The sequence below is a fragment of the Octopus sinensis genome, linkage group LG18 (genome assembly GCF_006345805.1).
Source record: "Octopus sinensis linkage group LG18, ASM634580v1, whole genome shotgun sequence".
Classification (NCBI taxonomy): domain Eukaryota; kingdom Metazoa; phylum Mollusca; class Cephalopoda; order Octopoda; family Octopodidae; genus Octopus; species Octopus sinensis.
Window position 1 is genome coordinate 11776276 of NC_043014.1, and position 23551 is coordinate 11799826.

Consider the following 23551-nt stretch of genomic DNA (forward strand, 5'->3'; position numbering starts at 1 on the left):
GCATTTCGCCCGGCGTGCTAACGTTTCTGCTTGCTTGAGTCTGTTTCTGTGTGTTCAACAAATCTCATGTATCTACATAAAATGTCTAAAAACCTACAAAGGTATACCTACATTTTAGCTAGACATGGCTAACATAGCAACTCAGTCTCCTTCCAATCACAGCCCATTAGCGTAACTTGGGGGAAGGGGAGAGAAGGCGAGGATGGCGGTGAACCCCGGGCGAAGCCTTTATTGGAGTGATGCTGTATGGGCCTCTATTGGCTTATACGACGGATGGGCGGTGACAGTAAACTCAAGGACTACCCCGGGTGGAGGACACTCTGGTTACGCCACTGAACCCAAGAGAGCCACCAGCCATGCAACATTGTAAGACACATGCGAAAAACAGGAATTCCGGAGTTTAAGTTTCAGTGGACAGGAAGGCGATGTTGAGCAACATTGCTGTGGGATGCATATATCAGGGCTCAGTGACCCCTTGCATTCCTGATATGTCCCCAGTCACTTTGAACAAGGCTTACCACTAAACCAGAAAATTAGACAAGTGAGTGAGGCCGGTCGTCTAATACTTTTATCTCTCAATGTAATTAGTCTAGTGCAAGTGGAGGCTTAATATAACAAGTCAAGACTCAAATACGCCTGGCGCAAATCAAGACACAAATTTCTTCACGGGCATAACAAGAAAAGCACACCGAAAAGCTCTATCTGCGACGATTTCATCTCAATCGAAGGAGAGGGGCTTTCTCCGTCCTGGTTGCGGATCCGTGGAATAAGCTGCCGGACGAGATAGTGAAGATGCCGCTCGGTTCAAAGACTCTCTTGACCAGAAATGGCCTGAACTCTTTGCATGAACACCCTCCCTGTGCATAACTTCATGTCCTCCTACATGGCCTTGCTTTTGCTTTTTGAGCCACAAAATTAACTTAACTTAAGACATAAATGCATGGCTGTGAGGTAAGAAGTTTGTTTCCCAACCACATGCCTTCAGGTTCAGTTCTGCTGTGTGGCATATTGAGCAACAAGTGTGTGTGTGTTTTTTTTTTGCAGACGGAGCTGAAAGAATGTGTGTATGTGTGCGTGCGTCTTTGTATTAGTATCCTGCCGCCGTTTGACAAACAGTGTTGGTTTGTTTACGTCCCTTTAATTTAGCGGTCCGGCAAAAGGTTCAATAAAATAAGTACTGGTCTTTAAAAACAAGTACTGGGACCGATTCTTTCGATTAAAACCATTTAAGGTGGTACCCAAGCATAACCGAAAATATACAAAGCTTGAAAGAGTGTAACGTTGAACGGCCTACTTATGAACATCTTGTGGCGATCTTAAGCAAGATGTTCTCTGCGTACTCTGAAGTACAGCACTCAGAATCAGAAATGATAAAAAAAACTGAAGGGAGGAGGGCTGCACAGAAAGGAAGAGTCCTACAAGGTCATCATACTGTTATTGCGTGCTCCCACTAAAGACGTGGATTTTATGCTAATATTGGTCAAATAAACCATTTGAGGACCCACACAGAGCAAAGCTGCTAACCTGGTCATTTTCAGGAAAAAAGAAGAATGAACGTTATATATATATATATCGCCTTGTTTCTGTGTTCCTTTCTGTGGAAGAGCGTAGGCTTGAAACGTTGAAGACATTTTCACTCCCCGAGCGTTATACTAATACATCTGTTTGTTGTCTACACCACTTGTCTTCGTAATTTTTTGTGAATTCTCCCTATATATATATATATATATATATATATATATATATATATATATGACACCAGAGTGTACCTACGCAGCTATATATATATTTTTTTGTATATAAAAAATAGAAAAATGGGACAAGAACGCAAAACATCCAGACAGGTTATACAAAAAAGGGATGTTTTGTTATCCCTTTTTTGTATCACCTATTTCGATGTTTTGCGTTCTTGTCGCATTTTTGTATTTTACATATATATATATAACTCGAAGTAAAGGAAGGGAGATAAACACGAGCAGATCTAATGACAGTAATGACATGGAATACAAATAGACAAAAGGAATGATGTAATAGCTGTAAATGCACTCATTAAGTCTGATTGTATTAGTCTGCTTTTTTGTTACTTCTACACCCGCTCGACGAGTATCGTTCTTAAAGTCGACTTTCTACACTCGGAACCACTCGCCCTGGACGACGGATTTGGAATTTAAATTTTCATTTACCTGACCACTACTTGGTAAATATCTATAGCACCCTTGCTTTAGCGTTCTCCAATACACGCACACACATCTGTTTATTTTATTAATGTCACAGTTTTGCTTTTGTTTTTTTTATTGTGAAAGTGTTCAATTCTTGAGTATCGCCTCTTATTATTGGGTTGTCAGATAAATTCGTTCGTCTATATATATATTAATTTTTTTCCTATTTAGCATTCCTTCGTCATATAGCTGGAGAGAGGTAAAAATTTATTCAAATTTCAAAAACTATAAACATAAGTGGGAGAGAAAAGACAGAACCACAAAGAAAAAAAAAATATGAAAATCTTTTTCGTGTTAATTCAAATAATTAATTAATGGGAAGCGGGGACAAAATCAGTAAACGGGGTAAAATGAGTAATTTCTGGTTTGTCGTTATTTTCTCCCTACCCGTTTCAAATCATTACATTGCAAGTACTGAATTACCATTTTGTACTCTTGCATCATTTTTTGAAGTAAAAATTGTTGAAGTTGAGTCCGAAGCAAAGTCAGGTGACAGGTTTGTTTGTTTGTGTCTTTTTTTTTTTAGAATTTCTTTTTTTTTTTTTTTTTTTTTTTTTAGAAATTTTTACTCAACTTCGACCAGATTGTGATTGAGATTGCTAACAAACTATCTGGATATGTTTTGGTGTTTAATGTTCAATATTCCTTTCTCTGGATTTCACGCCAATCTGATAATTTTCAAGTTTCAAAAAGTTATGCCTAAAACGGGGTAAACTGAGTAATGACTAATTTCAATGGTCTCTTCCTTTTTACCGCATGGTGCGTAACTATATCGGGAGAACAGACACTCCAGCAGATCGCAAAGAAGCTACAGAGAATATTTTGAGATTCAGTCGAGTTTCGTTAATTTCATACTAGGTGCCACTTTTCCATGATCCTCTTTCACTTGATCTAAATATTAAAACTTATTTTTTACATTTCCGATCTTTCTGGCGTCTACGGATGGATATTGATGTGTATGAGACTTTTCAAATGCGATTCTGGAAAACTGAAAAGACAAATTCACTTTATCTTGGCTTACTCATTTTGCCCCGCCTAAATTTTTCTTATAATACTCGGAGAACGGCGATAATTTTCTGAAATAGTTATATAAGATTGTTAAAATGCTTCTAATGCATTTCGGGAAGACCATTTTTTTTGCTGCTATAGTTTTCGTAAGGTAGTGAGCATTTGTAAAATATATATTTTATCTCAGTCCAAAAGGCAGTAAAAACTCATTTTTGTGGCCCGCCCCCAGTTGTAAAAGATCAAAATAAAATGGGACGTGGGGTACGAACGAACAAATTTAGCTAACAACCTGTTTAGGAATCAAATGTCACTTGTGATATCTGGATGCAAGGTTTTAACGTATGTACGTTACGGGACTGACTCCGTTGCTTTAGGCCCTCTGCAATGTGATGTCAGCGTTTTCAATTGCTACAGAAATATCATGTGTCGCCTTGGTCAGTTGGCAGAATTGTTAGAACGTCGGACAAATGTTTCGCGATAATTATTCCAGCTCTTTAAGTTACGAATTCAAATCATATTGTGGTTGCTGACTTCACCTGTCATCCCTCTGCCGCCGACAAAATACCAAACCGACAAATACACCCGGTCGATTCTTCCTTCCTGCCTCTTCCTCCTGTCCCTTTCAGAGGTTACACGGTGAGAGAGATGAGATGGGAAGCATTCACGGAAAACCTTTCGTCCAATAAATGTGGTGGAGGGGGCTGGGGGAGGGAGAAGTAAGCCCTTCTCACCTAGAATGTTACACAAAGCCTCCAAAGAAACCAGAGAACATGGTGGGCACAGATGGATTAATTTGCTGCCTATCTATATATGTGTGTGTATGTCTATCTATCTATCTATCTATCTATCATCTATCTATCATCTATCTATCATCTATCTATCATCTATCTATCATCTATCTATCATCTATCTATCTATCATCTATCTATCTATCATCTATCTATCTATCTATCTATCTATCATCTATCATCTATCTATCATCTATCTATCATCTATCTATCATCTATCTATCATCTATCTATCTATCTATCTATCTATCTCTATCTATCTATCTATCTATCTATCATCTATCTATCTATCTATATATATATATATATAGGAGAGTATTGTAGTTCGCTTGAAGCCTTGTGTATTGTTTCAAGCGAACTACATTCCTCCCTCCCCCCTCTCTCTCTCTCTATCTATCTATCTATCTATTTATGTGTGTGTGTGTGTATACTCACACACGACGGGCTTTACTCGGCCCTAGGCTGTAATAGTACAAGGCAGTCACCCAAGGTGTCACGCAGTGGTTCTGAACGCGGAACTACGTGGTTAGAAAGCAAGCTTCTTACCACACAGCCATCCATGCCTGCGCCTATACCTTCATTTTTTTTTTCTGGAAAATAAAGATAAAAGCAGAAAAGTGAAACCGAGAAAATATGAGAAAAAAGAAGGGGAAAAAGAATAAACAGAAAAGGCAGACTTCCCCACCGAAAAAGACGAGGAAGAAAAAGACAGAAGAAAGCAAAAGACAAAGCCTTACTTCCGTTAAGACCATTGTTTACTAGGTTTTCAAAACTAAGTGTTTTTTTTCTTTTCTTTTTTTAATAACCTGTCTAGCGGAAAGTTTCGACAATTAACTCTCGATAAAGGTACATAATAGGCACGAGAGTGGCGGCGCAGAGGAGGTGGGGGGTGGGTGTGGGGGGGGGAGAATAAAGAACAAAACAGAATAATAACTCTCACCACTAATAAAATATATACATATAGGCGTAGGAGTGGCTGTGTGGTAAGTAGCTTGCTTACGAACCACATGGTTCCGGGTTCAGTCCCACTGCGTGGCACCTTGGGCAAGTGTCTTCTGCTATAGCCTCAGCCGACCAAAGCCTTGTGAGTGGACTTGGTAGACGGAAACTGAAAGAAGCCTGTCGTGTATATATATATATATATATATGTGTGTGTGTGTGTGTATATGTTTGTGTTTGTCCCCCTAGCATTGCTTGACAACCGATGCTGGCGTGTTTACATCCCCGTCACTTAGCGGTTCGGCAAAAGAGACCGATAGAATAAGTACTGGGCTTACAAAGAATAAGTCCCGGGGTCGATTTGCTCGACTAAAGGCGGTGCTCCAGCATGGCCGCAGTCAAATGACTAGAACAAGTAAAAGAGTATATAAATAGATAGGCTGTGTGGTAAGGAATTGGCTTCCAAACCACATGGTTCCGGGTTCAGCCCACTACGCGGAAACTTAACTCTAGTGTCGGATCTTTTCAGTTTTTTCTAGCGGTGACACATGAAATTGTCACCCATAATTAAGACCCTAGTATCGATCCATTGCATTTCAATCTGTTTTAGGGTTAGTTAGGGGTGGGGGGAAGGGTATCTTTTTTTTCTTCAGAAATGTAAATAAACCCAATCTGTTGCTTAAATGAGGGACATATACGGCACAGAATGTTTTCACCTCAATAGACGTCATGGATTGGCTGAAATTGCAGAAATTGAAGAAAAAAAACAACAATTATCTTACAAACCATAGAATTTTCTCAATAAAGCCAAGAGAAAAAGATGTTTTATAAACACATTCTACCAGTATACGAAGTTTAAAAGTGTTTAGTTACGTGGAAAATATTTTTAAAAACTGCCGGTCAAACCGAAAAGATCTCTAGTGTCTTCTACTATAGCCTCGGGCTGACCAAAGTCAATGTGTGTGTGTGTGTGTGTGTGTGTGTGTGTGGTGTGTGTGTGTGTGTGACCCCTATCATCGCTTGACAACTGATGTCGGTGTTGGTGTATTTACAACCTCGTATTTTAGCGGTTCGGTAAAAAGAGAGCGATAGAATTACTACCAGGCTTAAAAAGAAAAAAAAGCCCCAAAAAACTGAGGTTGATTCGTTCGACTAAAATTCTTCAGTATGGTGCCCCAGCATGGCCACAGTCTAATAGCTGAAACAAGTTAAAAAAATAAATAAATGAGCCATATTTCGTCTGCCGCTACGTTCTGAGTTCAAATTCCGCCGAGATCGACTTTGCCTTTCATCTTTTCGGGGTCGATAAATTAAGTACCAGTTACGCACTGGGGTCAATATAATCGACTTAATCCGTTTGTCTGTCCTTGCTTGTCCTCTCTGTGTTTAGCCCCTTATGGGTAGTAAAGAAATAGGTGGCGAGCTGATAAAATCGTTAGCATGTCGGAAAAAATGCTCGACAGTAATTCTTTCGGCTCTTTTACGTTCAGTTCAAATTCTGCCGGGCTCAACTTTGCCTTTCATCTTTTCGGATTCGATAAACTAAATTATCAGTCAAGTACTGAGGTCAATGTAATCGAATTGTCCCTTCCCCTCCTCGAAATTGCTAGCCTGGAACCCTGCAGCGGACTTGCGTCCCGTTCAGGGGAAATGCTTTGATTTCGGTTACTTAAGCGCTATGGAAACTGGTTTCAAATTCCGCCGTGGTCGACTTTGCCTTTCATTATTTCAGGGTCGATAAATTAAGTACCAGTTGCGTACTGGGGTCAATCTAAGCGACTGTCCCTTCCTCCTCCCCCAAAATATTTCGGGCTTTGTGCCTAGAGTAGAAAAGAATATATGACTGTTTCTTAATTTGATCGATTCACAGGAGGAAGAAAGGCAAAGTTGACTTCGTGCAACAAGAACAACGGCAACAATAACAAAAACAACAACAATATTAATAGCTCTTTCTAATGAAAGATGGCGAGTTGACCGAATCGTTAGCACGCCGAGCAAAATGCTTAGTGGCATTTCGTCCGTCTTTATGTTCTGGGTTCAAATTCCGCCGAAGTCGACTTTGCTTTTCATCCTTTCGGAATCGATGAAATAAGTACCAGTTGAACACTGGGGTCGATGTAGTCGACCTACCTTTTCACCCCCAAATTGCTGGCATTGTGCCAAGATGTGAAAACAATGTTTTTTTTAATAATTTTGGTGTAAGGCCGACAATTTTGAGAGGAGCGGATAGTCGATTACATCAACCTCAGGGCTCAACTCACATTCTATTTTATCGACCCACAAGGGTTAAAAGCATACTCGACCTTGTGGCTTCCAGTGAGTAACCCCAGGGAAAACTTTATGGTAACATGAGCGACAGAAGTCTTACAGGTACATGGGGGTCAATGGACCAGAAAATGTCATCAGCTGGTATCAGTGTAAGAAAAAGGAAAAACTAGAAGATGGAGAAAGCATTTCAAGATGCAGAATCGCGTGTAAAGCATCTTGGAGCTGGAGAGCATCTTGGCAACTGAAAGGGTGAGCCTGGGATTCTATCCAAAGAGCTTGGTTGCCAAGGACAGAGAGAGAGAGAGAGAGAGAGAGAAAATCATTCAGAAGATATTAGGCGGCGGTTTGGCAGAAACGTTAGCACGCCGGGCGAAATGCTTCGCAGTATTTCGTCTGGCGCTACGTTCTGAGTTCAAATTCCGCCGAGGTCGACTTTGCCTTTCATCCTTTCAGGGTCGATAAATTAAGTACCAGTTACGCACTGGGGTCAATGTAATCGAGTTAATCCCTGTGTCCTTGTTTGTCCTCTCTGTGTTTAGCCCCTTGTGAGTAATAAAGAAATATATATCATTCAGAAGACGGTTAGAACAGATGTAAAGGGAGGCTGAGAGAGCAGAATGGGCGGCTCCGGCAACAGGAAGCACAAGCAAAATTAGAGAGTTTGTAGTAAGAACTATTTGGTCAGGTATCCTGCAGGCGGGTTTGTATAATGTTCGGTTTCTTATCCAGACTACATAAGCTCATAGCCGAGCACTGTTAATCTTCACATCAAGGGTAAGAGTGGCACATCATTCTTATCGCTCTGGTCTGAAAGAGAATCCTTAGAACATTTCAGTAGCTACATAAAAGTCCATGGAGAAGACTCCTATTGATGCTCAGGGCAGTTTTTAAGAGCTTATCTACTGGGATCAGCACAAATAAACAGCGATTTTGTGGGACCGAAGGGAGATCTCATCGGTGACCAAAGGGCGAATATATCAGGCCGTCGTTCGTACAGTATTTCTATATGGCTGTGAAACGTGGCCTATGCGGGTGGTCGATCAACGAAGGCTGGAAGTCTTCGATAATGACTGCCTCCGGTGCATTCTTTGCTGCCGTCGGGTGGATCAAGTTCCAACCGCCAATCTCCGACTTCACCTGTCTCTGCGGCCCCTTCCATCTGTCTTTCTGCAACGGCGCTTGCGGTGGTTTGGCCATGCATGTAGGCGTCCGGTGGGTGAACTGAGCCGTGATGTCCTTCTCCCAACTCCTCTTCTCAACTGGCGAAAACGCGCGGGCGGGCAGCTGAAGACTTGGGCTACGACGATCAAGGAGGACCTCTCCGTGCTCACGGGTCCGCAGGTGGTCGGCTTGCGCCGATGGAACCGTGACTGGCTCGCTATCTCCAGTGAACTGGCGCAGCACCGTCGTGCGTGGGGTGCCATGGTTCGAGATGCCTCGAGGGTGCTAACAGAGGCGACTCAACCCGCCCAGGGTGAATGTCACTGCAAGTACAAGTAACTAAACCGCACCACGTCTCAAAGAAGTCGGAATCTTGGGGTTAGTAGCCCGCACTCTTAACCACTACACCATATGCCGTGGTTAAGAATAGAATATATGACTTTCTTAATTTAATCGATTCCCAGGAGGAAGAAAGGCAAAGCTAACTTCGTGCAACAACAACAACGGCAACAAGAAGAACAACAACAACAATATTCAAGAGACAGAATCACGTGTATAGCAAAACGAGCTGGAGAGCATTTTAGCAACTGAAAGGGTGAGTCTGGGATTCTATCCGAAGAGCTTAGTTGACAAGGCCCAGGACAAATATATATATATATATAGAGAGAGATTATATCATTCAGTAGACGCTTAGAATGCACCATCAAAAATCAAAAGTGGGCCTCCTCTATCTGGTTTCCGACTGGTAGCAGCATGTCGATTTGGTTGACAGCCGAAGAACATAGTACCAACAACACTCCAGTCAGATATTATTATCATCTCTGAAGCAACAGAAATTATCGTACGGGAACATGGAGTGCTGAGAAGAACATAATGAGAAGAAACGTGCGAGTACGAGGAACAGGTGGGAAAGTGTCAGAACAGAGGCTGGGAAAACATATTATAAGCCAATGATATTATCAAGAAAATGGAGAGATTTAATGGATATAAATAGATTAATTAATTAATTAAGATAGCCTACAATTATTTCAATTCATACTCAATACAAATTACAAGATAGGAAGGATAGGAGAATATTAGATTTATAAGCCCTAAAATTCACTCCATAATTCACTCCACGGGTATATGGCGTAGTGGTTAAGAGCGCGAGCTACTAACCCCAAAATTCCGAGTTCGATACTGGGCAGTGACCTGAATAACAATAATAACATCGAAAATACCTTAGGTTCGAAATTTTCCAAGACACCTGATGAAGGCTGAGAACGTTGTGTTAGAAGATGAGGACAAATATCCGTCAAATGTGAATAATGTATGTATATATATATAATATATATATATTCATATATAAAGATCCCCATGGGACGAAGATTGCAAATCGCCTAAAAACAACACTGATGGAGATTGAAAAAAGCCTGCAACAATCCTATATGATGGAAAGAGCAGACAAAGAACCCTGAGTTATTAAAAAAACATTAAGTCAAACCCAAAGGCCTTCTTTCATTACGCCAAAGAAACAGCATCAGTATGCTGCAAGATAGGACCTCTCTTCCAAAAGGATGGCTCCCTCACAGATAGTCCAACCAGGATCAGTGAGGTACTGAATGACCAGTTCAAAAGTGTCTTTACCACCCCATTGGAACACAGACAAGTGAACGAACCAGTGGACTTTGCCGTCTCACCTATAACCAGCGGGGCAGTTACGATGGAATACATTGACATTAGCGAAGAAGATATACTACTATCCATAGATGAGGTCCATAGATGAGGTGGACGCAAACTCAACTGCTGGTCCTGATGGTTTCCCAGCAATCCTCCTCAAATCTTGTAAGCGTGCCCTGACAAAACCCCTCCAGATTCTCTTCCAGAGCTTTCTTGAAAATGGCAGACTGCCAAGCAAGCCGAAGGAGGGAATAATATTCCCAATTTATAAAGGGGAAGCAGAGCAGATGCTAAAAACTATAGGCCTATCTCTGACTTCACACATCAGCAAAGTTTGACAAATTATGACTGGGTGTTGAGGCAGTTACTCAACAACTCAAACATGGATGTAGTATACCTTGATTTTGCAAAAGCTTTCGACAAACTGGATCATGGTATGATATGCCTCAAACTGCGTGATCTCGGCATCGCTGGAAAACTTGGGGAGTGGTTACATTACTTTCTGAAAGATAGAAGTCGGGCAGTAGTGACCAATGGCGCCACGTCAATGAAAGCACAAGTAGTGAGCGGTGTTCTACAAGGCACTGTCTTGAGACCACTGCTTTTCATAGTGGTTCTCTCAGATATACCCTCAACATCCCGGATAGCCACCCTTGCTAGCTACGCAGACGATACGACAGTCTCGCAGAAAATACAGAACCCCAGCGATGTTGCACATTTGCAGCAGGAGTTGGACTCAATTTACAGATGGGCTGAGGATAATAATATACAGTTTAATGCTGAAAGATTCCAAGCCCTGCGCTTACCAGCGTCCAAAACTGGATATGAAACTTACAGGGTACACTGGTCCACAGGGAATTACAATCCCAGAGCCTAAATCAGTGAGGGACCTGGGTATCAACATGAGTGATGATACCTCTTTCCAAGTGCACATCACCAGGATGGCGACAAAGTGCAGACGACTGGCTGGATGGATCCTGAGAACATTCAGAACCAGAGATAAGGAAACCATGGTGGTCCTCTTGAGAACATTCGTCCTCAGTCGCCTGGATTACTTCTCCCAGCTATGGTCATCCAACAGTGTAAAATTAACAGCGGACCTTGAAGCAATCCAGCGAAGCTTTACTAAGAAGATCGTCTCTTTGCAACAGCTCAACTACTGGAAAAGGCTGAAACAGCTAAGACTCTACTCTCTCGTCGTCGTAACCGACGGAGTGCTCCTTAATTGCTCCAGCATGGCAGCCGTCTGAGAAACAACAATAATAACACAGTATATAAAATATATAACAGATAAAGAATAATACATATGAGAATTTACAAAACTAAGACAACAAAAGCAATAACAAAAAATATAATTATATATTAATGAACAACCCCACCCATCCTTTCACAGAAAAGTAGAGACAAAAACATTTTTCTTTTGTTATTTTTCCCGGAAGTTGCTTCCCTCTGTCCTGCAAAAGTAAGTGGAAAAGTTTGAGACTTATTTATTTACTTAGTTGTTTATTTATATGATCTATTTATTCATTTTATTTGTTTTAAATAAAGCGTCTAGATTTGTCCGAGTCGATTTAGTCGCTAAACGGAAGAGTGAAAGGGAAAGACGTGGAAAGTAAAAAACAAAAATAATATCGATAATCGAACAACAATCTTAAAAATCTATCTCTTCCTCATATGATTTTTCCTCCACATTAATACATAATAACATAATATAATACATATAACCTTATATATAATACATATATATTATATATATATATATAATATATTATATATATAATATAATATAATATTATATTATATTATATTATATATATATTATATATAATATATATACATACATAAAGTCTATCTGCCTCCCTCTCTCTGTATATATATATATATATATATATATATATATATACACACATATATACATTTTTTCTTCGTTCATTCAGACGTTTGTTTATTCATTGTCAAAAGAGCTTCGTCGTCGACCTCTGGACACACTCACCTCACTCAAGGAATTGATCCTAATCTCAGGTATTTCATATTTTTCTTTGGTAACTCCTGATTTTTGTAACTTTTCTTTGATTATTTCTTCTTTATGTTTTCTTCAAAATTTTCTTAAACTTCTCTCTTATTTATATATACAGTTTTGTTTATTCTATTTTATATATATATATATGATACAGATAAGGAAATAATTTTATTCTCAAACGCAGAATAATGCTAATAATATAGCATGAACAAGATAAACTATCCATATTTTGCAGAAAAATCTGTCGGCGACCAGTCATGAGACACGAACTCACATGCCTGGCCGCCGATAGATTTTCCTGCAAAATATGGATAGTTTATCCTGTTCATGCTATATTATTAGCATTATCCTGCGTTTGAGAATAAAATTATTTCCTTATCTGTATCTTTCATTACATTTCAACGCTTCTGAAGCAAACTTTGTTGACTTTCAACGTAAGCTGAATTTAATATATATATATATGTTTAAGTAGTTGAATGAATTATCCTAGTATGGATAATTCGCTTAACCGATACCCGGGTAGCAAATTTACGTCAGAAAGCACGGTTGAAGCTACATGCCAAGGGCAGAAATCACGTGCTTTCGTGTGGAAATTTGTGTGTTTTTTTACTATAGATAAATGAAAGAATGGAGTCGAACGACGATTTAACAAAATTCCTTTATTCTCGACACATGTTTCGAAGACTGCATATTCTTAATTCCGAAGGCATAATGCACCCTTTATTCCTTCGGAATTAAGAATATGCAGTCTTCGAAACATGTGTCGAGAATAAAGGAATTTTGTTAAATCGTCGTTCGACTCCATTCTTTCATATATATATATATATATATATATATATATAATATATAATAATAATAATAATAATAATAATAATCTTACAAGTAAAATAGAACCACTTTTTGGGAATTCATCTTTGAAGGCTATTCCTATACGATCTAGAAAGGAATATATTTTATATAATTTTTCTAAATGCTATAATTAAATTTTTCAATATTGAATTGATAAAAGGTGGTTTATTTCTAACACACACACACACACACACACACACACACACACACACACACACACATACATATATATATATATACATATATATAACGTTCCATCTGAAAAGGAAAGTCGGGCTGAAGAGAAGGTGTCTGTCAGAGTGTACGTACAAAAAAAAATGGATACGTGTTGCCCGGATGCTGGGGAGTGAAAGGCCTTGTGCGAATACGGTGTAAGGACTTCCAAAAGGAGTCAGTTAAAAAGACAAGGCTCGTGGGGTCGGAGCACACTTGTTTTTTTTAACCTACCTCATATTGTCCTTTTATTGTTTGTATTGTAATTTGTGTTTTATCGGTTTTATAATCATTTTTATATATAATTTTATAACCTCATTCGATGTACATGACCCCTCTATGTTGGCCCTTTATGGGCAATAAAGAATATATATATATATATATATATAAATAATAAATATTAGGGAATAAATCCAAATTTACAGGGAAAAAATCAGATTTAGGATTAAATCCAATTTTATAGTAAAATATTATAAAATATTATTAGAGACAAAACCACTATTTTGCAAAACAAACAAGGAAAGACTTAATCAATACATAAAATTTTAATAAATAAAGTAAGGTATCGCAGGATGTTTATTGGCTTGACCGGGCCTAATACCGTTTGTTGAATACTTTCTTGTAAACTGTTTTAAACATTTTCTTATTATTATCAAAGAATGTATATATGTATTTTAATGACAACCAGTACTTAACACAACAAAGCTTTTACAAAGCTTTACATTTTACTTTTGACAATCTTTTTCTAAAAAAGTGAAACCGTCAAGTGAATAAACATCTTTGAAATTGCATTTTCAAGCCTTCTTTCATATATATCATATTTATTCAGGCTCTTTGCGATGAGTTCAAATCCCGCCGAGGTCGACTTTGTCTTTCATCACTTCACAGTCGATAAAATAAAACAGGCACTCCGTCAGTTACGACGACGAGTGTTCCAGTTGATCCGATCGACAGAACAGCCTGTTAGGGAAATTAACGTGCAAGTGGCTGATTACTCCACGGACTCACACACACACACACACACACACACACATATATATATATATACACAAACACACTAGCCTGTGGAGGCGCGTGGCTTAGTGGTTAGGATGTCAGCATCATGATCGTAAGATTGTGGTTTCATTTCAGGTTGCTCCAGTCCACTCAGCTGGCAAAAATGAGTAACGCTGCGATGGACTGGCGTCCCGTCCAGCTGGGGAACACATACGCCATAGAAACCGGGAAACCGGGCCCATGAGCCTGGCTAAGGGTTTAAAAAGGGCGCATGGAGGCGCAATGGCCCAGTGGTTAGGACAGTGGACTAGCGGTCGGAGGATCGTGGTTTCGATTCCCAGACAGGGCACTGTGTGTATTTATTGAGCGAAAACACCTAAAAGCTCCACGAGGCTCCGGCAGGGGATGGTGGCGACCCCTGATGTACTCTTTCACCACAACTTTCTCTCTCTTTCTCTTCCTGTTTCTTGAGTAACGCTGCGGTGGACTGTCGTCCCGTCCAGCTGTGAGGAACACATACGCCACAGAAACCGGGAAACCGGGCCCATGAGCTTGGCTAAGCTTGAAAAGGGTGACGTTTATCGTTTTTTATACTAACTTATAATAATTTTTTTCAAATCGATTTATACGAGATTTAAGTTAATGAGCTGGCAGAATCCTTTGCTTAGCGACATTTATTCTGGCTCTTTGCGATGAGTTCAAATCCCGCCGAGGTCGACTTTGTCTTTCATCACTTCACAGTCGATAAAATAAAACAGGCACTCCGTCAGTTACAACGACGAGTGTTCCAGTCGATCCGATCGACAGAACAGCCTGCTAGTGAAATTAACGTGCAAGTGGCTGATTACTCCACGGACACGCGTAGCCTTAATGTAGTTCTCAGGGAGATTCAGCGTGAGACAGAAATACTGATACAACTCATTTTTGCCAGCTCAGTGTAGTGGAGTAAAGTGAAATAAAGCAACTTGCTCAACGACATAACACACTGCCTGGGATCGAACTAATGACCTGAATATCCCAAACTGCTAGCTGAATACCCCTAACCACTAAGCCACAGGCATCCACGGAGTAACACCCGGAATAACAGAAGTCGGCAGGTCCGGTCATTAGATGCATAGTAATGACAGACGGTGATAAGATCAGAGAGCACCGACCTGTGAATGTCACGATTTTGTAGGAAAAACCTTAGGAAGAAAGGAATAAAATTACATCAGAACAAATTGAGAAATTGGTCAAATCCTGTGGACGGAGATGTGCTGAAGTCATTAAAAATACAGGAATGTACACATCTTATAAATATATCGATGTTGATTATAAAAATTCCAGGCAAAATTTTGATTTCTTGAGTTTTACGTCATGCATTCTCTAATTTTGCCCATCTTGTATTTTTCAAATAAACATTTTTTCTATTATATATAGTAGCATAAGTGGCAACCAGTGATTATGTATAAACGAATTTTGGGTTAGTTAAAAAATATGTTTCTAAAGGCAAATGCACAGCAGCTACCATGGGGTAAAAAATTCTCTCTTATGGTAGATGTAAAAACACCGTATCTGCCTCTAGCAGATTCCCAGATGTGCGTTTCTGGCTCTTAAGCCTTCCTCATTGGTAAATACTGAAGAGAAATAACTATGGGCAGATTCAAAGTCGTAGCTTTAACTAAAGAACAGACAACATTAGTGACTGGTTCTCTCTTCGGTATTTCCCATTGAAGAAAGCTAAGGAAACGGAAACGTGGGTCTAAGAATCCGCTAGAGGAAAGCACTGGGCAGATATGGTGTTTTTATACCATTTTACCGTTAGGAAGAATCTTTCCTCCACGGTAGCTGTAGTGAATTTGCCTTCAGAAATTAAATGTCACAAAACATATTTTAAACAAGTGCACTCAGAGAGCGCAACACTAACGTCCTCTCAACGATTAGCCGGAGATGATTTTTAAAATGAGAATATCTGAAATAAAAACTTGACTGCTCTCTCACAAACGAGAATGCTAAAAATGAACCCGACTGCTCTCAAAAATTAATTAAAAAAAACCCCCGGAAAAATAATCCAGAATCTTTGTCCAGTACCGGATCGATCCCAAAATCTAATCAGCTCGTGTCAGTCACGAGGCCAAACATTACTGAAAGTTTCAGCCGGATCCATCAAGTGGTTCTTGAGATATCCTGTCCAAACAAACAAACACAACTGAAAACAATACCTCTGCCTTCGCTAAGGCGGAGGTAATAGCCTAAAGTTCGTTTATTCCTAACGATAACTTCAAAATTGAAATCAAAGAAATTGCTGATGGCACGTATGATAGCTAAAATAAGTAAACATCTGAAAATCTTTTAAACCATGCACTATGAAATAATGCTGGTTATGGAGGACATATATTGAAAGTTTAAAAGTGTTAACAACTTTGAGAAGTATAATTGATGTTTAGATAAAAGGATACAAAGGGAACGAGTGGAATAAGAGACGGACATTTGAACAACGTAAGAGTTTAGAGCAAATCGACAAAAATCCGAAAGGTAATGGATTGAATGTAAACAAGAAAGAATTGACAATAGAAGTTGTACACAATGATACGCTGATAAAAGGAAAAGAAGTAGACTGCTGTTTCGGGTGATCTGTTTTGAGTAAGAAGCAAGATAAAGGAAACAAGGAAAACGATGCTATAATATATAAAGCATGGGTGGGAGGGGGGTAAAAGAGAGAAAAAGAGAGAGGAAAATAACGTGAAGATAAGGTCAACAGGTTGTGAGATGGTACCTGCTTTCTCATTAATAATTAACAAAACGAACACATTCGATAAAATATTCGCTTTGAATTTTATCGGCCCCCGAAAGGAAGAACGTTATACTTTTTAGGAGAAAGGAAATAGGAAATAGCAGTTACTATCCAAGGACAAAAATCGTGTTACACAGTGTAATCTTTGATTTCACTGTTCAACACGAGGTACTTAACATAGAGCTATGTGGACTTGGCTGTAGATAGCTGTTTAAGTGAAGGCAGCGAGCTGGCAGAAACGTTAGCACGCCGGGCGAAATGCTTAGCGGTATTTCGTCTGCCGCTACGTTCTGAGTTCAAATTCGCTGAGGTCGACTTTGCCTTTCATCCTTTCGGGGTCGATAAATTAAGGACCAGTTACGCACTGGGGTCGATATAATCGACATAATCCGTCTGTCTGTCCTTGTTTGTCCCCTCTGTGTTTAGCCCCTTGTGGGTAGTAAAGAAATAGATATTTCATCTGCCGCTACGTTCTGAGCTCAAATTCCGCCGAGGTCGACTTTGCCTTTCATCCTTTCGGGGTCGATAAATTAAGTACCAGTTTTGCACTGGGGTCGAAATAATCGACTTAATCCCTTTGTATCTCCTTGTTTGTCCCCTCTATGTTTAGCCCCTTGTGGGCAATAGAGAAATAAGATAGCTGTTTAAGTGTACAATAACCATGGATGCACCACAAGCGACGCAATAGAAATGGTGACATGACACAAACCGACGAACCCCCACTTTCGTCTCTGACGCTAGGACTCTCCTCTGCGTATCATTGCTAATTAATTTGTCGACCCTCTCCTCCGCTGCCGCCACCGCCACCTCACCTGTCATCAATCCAAAATGATGGCACGCGTTGTCAATCTCGGTACATTTGAACACAATACATAAAACGAAAGTGAATTAAATTCTGCCCGTCTCTCGTTTTGTTTTACTGCTGTTGTCCCATTTAAAACATTTCGAATTATCTATTATATTTTACTCGCTGTCGCTGCTCCTCTCTTTCGTACTGCAATCAAAAGTTGTTGACAAGAACTGTCCAATAAGCAACCAATTAGCCGAATTTCTTTTAAGAAGCAGTAATTTGACACGTTACATTTTCTTCCTGTTGCATAATTATAGTACGATCGTTAGGTGCCAAGATAGAAAAAAAAAACAAAAACAAAAAATAAAATATATATAAAAATATAATAAATGGTCGTTTGAAACAAGTTGGCACCTTTTACTTGTAATGTCTTCATAAACTATAACCCACCAATCTTTCTCTTTCTCTCCTTCTTTTCTCTTCCCCACTCTCTCTCTCTCTCTCTCTCTCACGCACATACGAACACAGGTACGCAAAGACAATAAATAAAGAAAATTTGGTGTTTTATTGTATATTTTGCGAAAACAAAATGCTGTTAAATGAAAGCTTGGTAAAGGAATTAAGTGACGTTGTTGCCAAGAATATGTCACACGCTTATTGAAAGATCCACTCTTAAGTAGTGTGAAGATACGGACAATAATTTCTAATATGGGTGCAGAGGCTTTTTTTATTTCGAGAAATGACTCAGTCATTTGAGTTTGTATCCCGTGCTTAATTGGTAATTATTTTATTGATACATATGGTGGCGAGCTGGAAGGCGGCGAACTGGCAGAAACGTTAGCGCGCCGGGCGAAATGCTTAACGGCATTTTGCCGTTACGTTCTCAGTTCAAATTCCGCTGAGGTCGACTTTGCCTTTCATCCTTTCGGGGTCGATAAATTAAGTACCAGTTTCGCACTGGGGTCGATATAATCGACTTAATCCGTTTGTCTGTCCTTGTTTGTCCCCTCTGTATTTAGCCCCTTGTGAATAGTAAAGAAATAGGTATTTCATCTGTCGTTACGTTCTGAGTTCAAATTCCGCCGAGATCGACATTGCCTTTCATCCTTTCGGGATCGATAAATTAAGTACCAGTTACGCACTGGGGTCGATGTAATCGACTTAATCCGTGTGTCTATCCTTGTTTGTTTTGTCTGTGTTTAGCCCCTTGTGGGTAGTAAAGAAATAGGTATTTCATCTGTCGTTACGTTCTGAGTTCAAATTCCGCTGAGGTCGACTTTGCCTTTCATCCTTTCGGGGTCGATAAACAAAGTACCAGTTACGCACTGGGGTCGATATAATTGACTTAATCCGTTTGTCTGTCCTTGTTTGTCCCCTCTATGTTTAGCCCCTTTGTGGGCAGGAAAGAAATATATGGTGGCGAGCTGGCAGAATCGTTACCCTTACGGATAAAATGCTTAGCGGACTTTCTTTCAGTTTTGCGTTCCGAGTTCAAATTCCACCAAAGTCGACGTTGTCTTCCATATTTTCGGGGCGAAAAACTACGCGTCCTTTCCCTCCGTTGGTCAGTTGAAGCTTAGATAGTGTCACGTGACAGTTAGCTGGTGTTGGCTGCTGGAGCCTACCGGCGAATATTTAAAGGGAAATTTAGCAGGATGGTCATTCGCCCGCTGACATTCGTTGACGCTCCATCGAAGAAACCAAAGGAAAAAAAGGAGAAAGAAAAATAAAGGAGAAAGGGAAAACGCACTGAACACCAGAGCTGATGACACCTTCGAAGGTTGGGGGGAAATCGAAAACGGTAGAGGAGGGGCCGAAACCGAACGTGGTTCCTTCTGATGATGTTTTTAGCCACTGGATCCTATAAAGGAGCTGTTGAAGTAGCGAACCACGAAACGTGGTTAGAATTCCTCAGTGCCAACTGAGCACTGGGACCGATGTATTTGGCTAGACCCCTTTCTATAAAATTCAAGTGTTGTGCCTATAGTAGAAAGGATTATATTGATACTTATGATGGCGAGCTGGCAGAATCAAAAGCACGCCGGAGAAAATGCTTAGCGGCATTTCTTTCGGTTTTATGTTCTGAGTTCAAATTCTGTCGCTGTTTACTTTACCTTTCAACCTTTCGGGGGTTGAAAGCATGTCAACGATTCTCCTCCCGCATTGAAACAATCATTAAAACCTTCGGCTTTAATGATTGCTTCAATGAACAACTGCACAAATTTTAATTAATTTTAATTAGTTTTTTTAATTTTAACTTTTAATTAGTTTGGGTTTTGCAAGACTGGAATCCTCAAATAGTCCGCTGCCCTAATCACTGGGCCATTGCCCCTCCACAAATATAAATATATGTATATATATAAACACATACACACATACATATACATATATATATATATTCACGTGTACACACGTACACGCACAACAATTACGTGCACACACACAAGTCAACACTTATACATAACACAGATTTTTTCATATAAAGCATGTATACCTATATATATATGCACACATATATATGTGTGCGTGTCTGCACACACAGATAAGGAAACAAATACGCATACATGGATAATACATACATACATACGCAAAATTGTACAATCACCTTCTAAAAAGAATATTAGGTATAGGTTACGTAAAGTTAAAAAAAAGAAAAATCTGATTATTTAAATATTTTAAAAAATAGATAACGTTCTGTATAATCTAATTAAATCGATCTAACAGAAAAATCTAAGATGTTTTACTTCTAAAAGAAAAGACGATTGTATCAATATAAATAGAGCTGAAATTATTTAAGTGCTAAGGTCGCTTGTATATTCAAAAAATATTTCCAGTTAATGTATAAGGGGAGGTAAATATAGTAATTATTAAGTAACGTTTAAAGAGTATTAAATTAAGTATTTAGATATATATATATATATATATATATGTTTATATATTTATGTAGTTATAACTTAGCATAGACTATCAAGAACAAAGTAATTGAAAAAATAATAAGTATAAAACTTTTTTTATCAATGCAAGCACTAACTGATCTATATACACTTATGTGTGCTTATCAAAAGTGCACACGTACTAGTTTATACCTATACCTACATTTACATAGGTTCATATATATATATATATATATATATGTATATAAGGATATGTATTCAACAAGAACCATGCATATGAATTAATAAGTATAAGTATGTGTATATAAGTATGTATATATATATATATGTGTGTGTGTGTGTGAGCGCGTATGTGTTTACATGTATATATATATATTTATATTTAGATGTGTATATCTATGTGTATGTATATATATATATATATATATATACTTTATTTTAAGCAGCAGAAAATTCAACAAAATCTGTTTTTCTGCCGCTTAAAATAAAGCATATTACTCTACCACTGGTATTTGAGTACTCTTTTTTCCACCTTGTTTCACATTTATGTGTTTACTCCGGTATATATATATATATATATGCACTGAATTAAAAAATGAATGCCTTTTGACCAGTGTTAATATAAGCTTACTCTTTTACTTGTTTCAGTCATTTGACTGCGGCCATGCTGGAGCACCGCCTTTAGTCGAGCAAATCGACCCCGGGACTTATTCTTTGTAAGCCCAGTACTTATTCTATCGGTCTCTTTTCCGAACCGCTAAGTGACGGGGACGTAAACACACCAGCATCGGTTGTAAGCAATGCTAGGGGACAAACACCACGCATATATATATATATATATATATATATATATATATATATATATATATATATACATATATACGACGGGCTTCTTTCAGTTTCCGTCTACCAATCCACTCACAAGGCTTTGGTCGGCCGAGGCTATAGTAGAAGACATTTGCCAAGGTGCCACGCTGTGGGACTGAACCCGGAACCATGTGGTTAGCAAGCTACTTACCACACAGCCACTCCTGCGCCTATGTATACATGTATTTATATTTAGATGTTTATATCTATGTGTATGTATGTATATATATATATATATATATATATATATGTATATGCACTGAATTAAAAAATGAATGCTTTTTGACCTGTGTTAATATATGTTTATATACTATTTTTATATAAGTTTCCCCCAGCTTTATAAACAATTTACCTAACTATTTATGTTATCTCCTCATTCATACGATACCCTTATTCATTGTAATTTACTATTCAGCTTCTGTTTATTTACCTATTATTACCCTATCCCACCGAAGAAATTTTGCTTGATATAATGATTTTATTACTGTTTAATCTATTAAGCCTAATTGAAACAGCTGTAAGGACCATGTTTGAATCTTGCACATAATGAATTTTTATCAAACGCTGTATCTTCATATTCTTACTTTCTTTTTATGATAATAAACAATGGTTTATATACTAATTACCTTAATTATATTCACATAATATCCATTACACACTAAAACAACCTATAACCCCTTAATCCGGGCATATACCAATATTAGCCATAAAATAATACTCAGTCTGCTGTGATGATTCAAAAATGCAACACTTAAAATCTAACGGTATATATTTTTTCTATCCCTCTGAAGAAATTTTGCTTAATATAATGATTTTATTTATTTCTATTTAATCTATTAAGCCTAATTGAAACAGCTGTAAGGACCATGTTTAATTTTTGCAGATAATATTTTTTTATTAAATGTTATATCTCCATTTTCATACTTTCCTTTAATATATATATATATATATATATTATATATATATATATTATATATATATATATATATATATATATATTAAAGGAAAGTGTATATATATATATTTAAAGGAAAGTGTATATATATATATTTAAAGGAAAGTGTATATATATTTAAAGGAAAGTGTATATATATTTAAAGGAAAGTGTATATATATATTTAAATGAAAGTGTATATATATATTTAAAGGGAAGAGTATATACATATATATTTAAAGGGAAGTGTATATACATATATATTTAAAGGGAAGTGTATATACATATATATTTAAAGGAAAGTGTATATACATATATATTCAAAGGAAAGTATGTAATATATATATATATATAATGAAACCAAGTTTAGTATGATGGCCGTGCACGCTTTATAACATGTAGTACTATCGAATATCAAATAATTTATTCATTTTCGACGTATACCAAATGCATAACTATTTCCTTCTTTTATTTTGCACATTGTAGACGAAGATAACAAAATATATCTTAAGATAACCAAACACAGAAACGAACGCAATAACAAAAAGCTCAGCCATGGCCGTTGTTGTTGATTGTCAAGTTGGAGAAACCCCAGAGATTCTTTTTGAGAGCCTCAATGATTCTCTCGGATGGGAAATGACTGAATCGATCGATGACATATTTGTCTTTACACTGGAACTAACTAAAAAAGCCGGAAAGGTAAAAAAACGTCACTTTATATAAACGTATTTAACTGATCTTTTCACACACACAGACACACACATGTATATAAGAGCTGCTGTTTGAACCTGCTATGAAATGTTCCGAGGGGGTAGTCCGTTAGTCATAGTACGGCACAATTGTATATATGACTCTCTCTTTCTCTCACCTCTGTCTGTCGTCTGTCTCTCTCTCTCTTCTATTTATATATATAATATTATATATAATAATAATTATTATTATTTGAAGAAAATTAATCCTAACTTACAGGGAAAAAATTCATTTAGAATACTAAATCAATTTCACATAATATATATAATATATATATATATATATATATAATATATATATATATAATATATATAAATTAGAAAAAAAACACCTTTTATCATTCAAAAAAAAATTGCAAAAAAATAAAAAAATTTTTTTGCAATTTACTTAATAATTGGTATTTTATTGTTATTTTAATTTTAA

At 37.9% G+C, this 23551-nt stretch overlaps 1 protein-coding gene and 1 long non-coding RNA gene across 3 annotated transcripts in view; both read left to right on the top strand.

Moving 5' to 3' along the window:
* The first annotated feature begins 246 nt into the window (after positions 1 to 246).
* Positions 247 to 23107, top strand: LOC118766935. 2 transcript variants are annotated; one of them, XR_005002842.1, is made up of 3 exons: positions 247 to 541; positions 11980 to 12064; positions 22865 to 23107. It is a non-coding gene; the product is annotated as an uncharacterized LOC118766935 (long non-coding RNA). The 2 variants fall into 2 exon arrangements; XR_005002841.1 differs by lacking the exon at positions 247 to 541 and adding an exon at positions 2026 to 2197.
* A 69-nt stretch (positions 23108 to 23176) lies between these two features.
* The window catches only part of LOC115221605 (inositol monophosphatase 1-like), a 6697-nt gene continuing 6322 nt past the window's right edge, over positions 23177 to 23551 (top strand). The window contains exon 1 of the mRNA XM_036510961.1: positions 23177 to 23206. Coding sequence (XP_036366854.1) covers positions 23177 to 23206 — 30 coding nt within the window. The remainder of the gene's footprint in view (positions 23207 to 23551) is intronic.